The 3,579-nt window shown below is 39.7% G+C and overlaps 1 protein-coding gene across 1 annotated transcript; it reads left to right on the top strand.

Moving 5' to 3' along the window:
• Window positions 1-827: 827 nt before the first annotated feature.
• rps16 (ribosomal protein S16) lies at window positions 828-3,231 on the top strand. The gene is made up of 5 exons (XM_085769817.1): window positions 828-879; window positions 1,633-1,734; window positions 2,097-2,193; window positions 2,304-2,351; window positions 3,042-3,231. Exons 1-5 carry the CDS (start codon window positions 832-834, stop codon window positions 3,185-3,187), a joined length of 441 nt encoding a protein of 146 aa, XP_085625943.1. The 5' UTR covers window positions 828-831; the 3' UTR covers window positions 3,188-3,231.
• Window positions 3,232-3,579: the final 348 nt, after the last annotated feature.

Raw genomic sequence — 3,579 nt, 5'->3', positions numbered from 1 at the left:
TAATTTTTTTCAGAACAATTTCACATTTCGGGGCTTCAATACAAGTCGGACATTACATACGAGCAGGATGTAGGATGTTTTTTGGTGTGTCTTTTTGTTACCAAGTGGTATCCATTTGCAACCGTTATATGGACATGCACTGCTACGCCGAGACCCCCTGTAACTCAGAGAAGCCACGGATAACTCTGAAACTTCTCCCAGCCCTTAGTCGACATGAGGGTGAGTAGATAATGAGTCCAATTTGAATTTTGGGTGAACTATCCCTTTAATGCATGAAAATTTAGGGTAAATTCAAGAAAGCCCTGTTTAGGTAGAACTACAACACAACAACTACAATGCCCCTGGACCTGAGGCATCAGATTTTCAATAAAAAGGCGAAATTTCAAAAGAAATTGCAAATTGTCAGGTACATTAAAAATGATGAATACAGTACACAATGTACATCTTCTGGATAAAGAGCAGCATATTAAACTATTTCTGTACATAATGATATACCTGAAGCCTGTTTGAATAACGTCTGTTGGACAAAAAAGTGTGATAGTTTCTAATAGCTAGTAAAATACACAACAGACAACTTTTTCTACTGACAAGCTGTGAGTCAGAATAAAATGGAGGTAGAGCGAGAGCAACTGTCGCAAACCCTACCGTCAAGCACGTCTGAAGTGTCGTGCAACACCCCTGATGTTCGGCGTGTGAAACCCCGTCGGTCTCTCCGTACGGCACCCTAGCTGAAGACGGTATGTTCTTCAGCCCGATCCGACAAAATTGAATAAATTTACCCTTATTCGTTGCTCTCTAATGTAACTGTCTTGTCTTGTGTGTTTTAGAAACATGCCAGCCAAAGGTCCTCTGCAATCTGTCCAGGTTTTTGGACGTAAAGTAAGTAAAAATACAGAACTTAATCCACGTGTGGTGTTTGTGGCTACACTGCCCTGCTAGCGCACGTTAGCTAAAGTAGCTAACCAAAAGTGGTGGAGTGTCGTGCTTTGACAGCTATGTTTAGCTTTATTATAACTTTTGTGGAACAATATAGCGCTTAGACGTACTACCAGTCGGTGTGAATGTCTGTTGTTGCCCAGCGTGATCGTACAGTCCCATAAAAATTGATGCTACTTTAGCCCATGTTACCTAGCTAGCCGGGTGCTAGCAATGGTACCGCATCTCGTACTTTACAGACGATGACAACGTTATTGTGAGCTCACGTGTCTCCTCACGCAATGTAACACAGACATTTCACATGTATATAAAGTTGAATTACTTACATTTATCGCATGGTCAGAAATTAAGCGCATCTATCAACAAATATGTGAATCCCCGGCCAAACCATGTTGCGACTGGAGTTGTCCATTCACTGTGCGTACATGTATTCAATATGAATGAATTGTGCATTTAAAATAAGTACAGCAGCACTCCTGCATTTTAATTTGCGTCCTCCTGGTCTCAATTTGTTGTTGGGTTCTCGTATTGCCTGTGTTGCTGTATTACTTGGGCGGTCCATCTCATGGTTTTATGGCATTTATGACTTGTCTCATGTTGTTTTGTGAAGCACTTTATAAACTTGTGTTTTAAGGGTGCTGTATAAATAAAGTTATTGTTTCTGTTGGTACCTAACGATGATGTTTTCTGTCACAGAAAACCGCCACAGCAGTTGCTCACTGCAAGAGGGGGAATGGCCTGATCAAGGTGAACGGCAGACCCCTTGAGATGGTGGAGCCAGCCACCCTCCAGTACAAGGTGAGACCCCAGAGAGAGAGGGGTGACCATCATCAGGTTGCACATGTCTGTCAGAGAGGGGAAGCTGGGTGGTGGTTGTGGCATCTGTAATTGGATTAAGTGTAAAGAATAATGTGGGTGATGGTGATTTTATTCATTTTGGGGTGGCATCAAATGAAATGACAGAAATATTCCTCCACTTGGCAGCTGACAATTATCAACTACATTGGGGAATTGTGTTGTATGTTTTTTATTTTATTGAGATTTAGCCACAGAACAGTACTTGTAGGATGGGTGCTTTCTACCTTTTTAATTGCCCTACAGACTTAAAACCTGCTCTTTTTGCTTTTCATTAAGTTGGCAATGTTATGTTTCTCCTATAGCTTCTGGAGCCAGTTCTGCTGCTGGGCAAGGAGCGTTTTGCTGGAGTTGACATCAGAGTCAGAGTGAAGGGTGGTGGACATGTCGCACAGATCTACGGTAAGCACACCTTTTTTGTTTTCTCCAAGTAGCTTGTTTCCTTCTCATTTGTGAGTCATGAATACATAATTGTGGACACTTCAATAATGATTCAAAATGTTCTCTTCCAGCTATCCGTCAGTCCATCTCCAAAGCCCTGGTCGCCTACTACCAGAAGTGTAAGTATTATAAAATGCATTCTGTAATTAATCTATTTGATGTACCGGTAGTTTTGAGGTCCTAGGTCAGTGATTTGGGAATTGTTTCTTGAAATGGTTGTGATGCCGATGCTTACACATTAAACACCCCAAAAGAAGTAATACCAGTTCAAACATTTGCATTTCAACAACATACTGTGGTCTGTTGTGGATGATGAAAACCTTTAGTGTTTAATGTCATAAAAATTGTCTAGCACTGAACTGACACTGTCATGCTCTGTGTTCAAGACTCTGTTATTCAATTATTTGATTTGATTTGCTGTATCCTCAAAGTTGACATATCTGACTATTTCAAATGTATTATAATGTTGGATCACTGTTTATTTTGAGAGTAAAGCTGAATATGATGGCAATTAAAAACACTTGAACAGTGAAGAGTATTTGTCAACTGCTTACAAAGAAATTAGTTATAACACACATTTTAGAGATGGATTAAATTGGTCTTACAGGGGCCCTCTCCACAGTTTGTTGAATTTTATCTAGTTGGACTATTTTTGGCTTGTTAATGATTTATAAATTGTACAAATCAACATAATATAATTATTTGATACAAAACAAGCATATTTTGTATCTACTAAGTAAACAGACTTAACATAAGGACTTACCTTGTGAAGAACCTGCAGAGTAACTTGTGTTGTCATCTTGCTGCAGATGTGGATGAGGCCTCCAAGAAGGAGATCAAGGACATCCTGATCCAGTACGACAGGACCCTGCTGGTTGCCGACCCACGTCGCTGCGAGTCCAAGAAGTTCGGTGGACCTGGAGCTCGTGCCCGCTACCAGAAGTCCTACCGTTAATCCCCCTGTACATTTTCATAATAAATTGGAGGAACAAAGAATAATTGATTTAATTGTCTTTTTTAAAAAAAAATATATAGTATGAGTATTTACAACCTTGCTCCCTACTGATTAAAAATGTAAGGGATGTTTGCCCGTTTTCTGACACTCAGTTCATTGTGATAACTGTTATTCGTCAATGCGTTCCTATGTTTTAATAATACAGAATGATTAGCAAAGTTCAATTTTATGCAAATACCTTTCAATCAAAACAAGGTCAAGAAAATGGACTTGACCTCATAACTACTGGATCATGAGAAGGAGGAAATCAAATAGGGGATGAATGAGTTTTGTACATCACCACCTGAAAGAAACATACAAGGTCACAGCAAAAGATAACTCAACATTTTTCT

Source organism: Trachurus japonicus, chromosome 23 (assembly GCF_045865225.1).
Source record: "Trachurus japonicus isolate A0001 chromosome 23, Traja_1.0".
NCBI lineage: Eukaryota > Metazoa > Chordata > Actinopteri > Carangiformes > Carangidae > Trachurus > Trachurus japonicus.
This window is presented reverse-complemented; position numbering and strand designations above follow the sequence as displayed.

What these genes read in the sequence shown, in the direction of transcription:
- rps16 (XM_085769817.1), top strand. Translation starts at nt 832, where the DNA reads ATGCCAGCCAAAGGTCCTCTGCAATCTGTCCAGGTTTTTGGACGTAAA. An exon ending in TCCAGGTTTTTGGACGTAAA is followed by an intron (nt 880 to 1,632) that starts GTAAGTAAAAAT and finishes TTTCTGTCACAG; the next exon opens with AAAACCGCCACAGCAGTTGC. An exon ending in ACATGTCGCACAGATCTACG is followed by an intron (nt 2,194 to 2,303) that starts GTAAGCACACCT and finishes GTTCTCTTCCAG; the next exon opens with CTATCCGTCAGTCCATCTCC.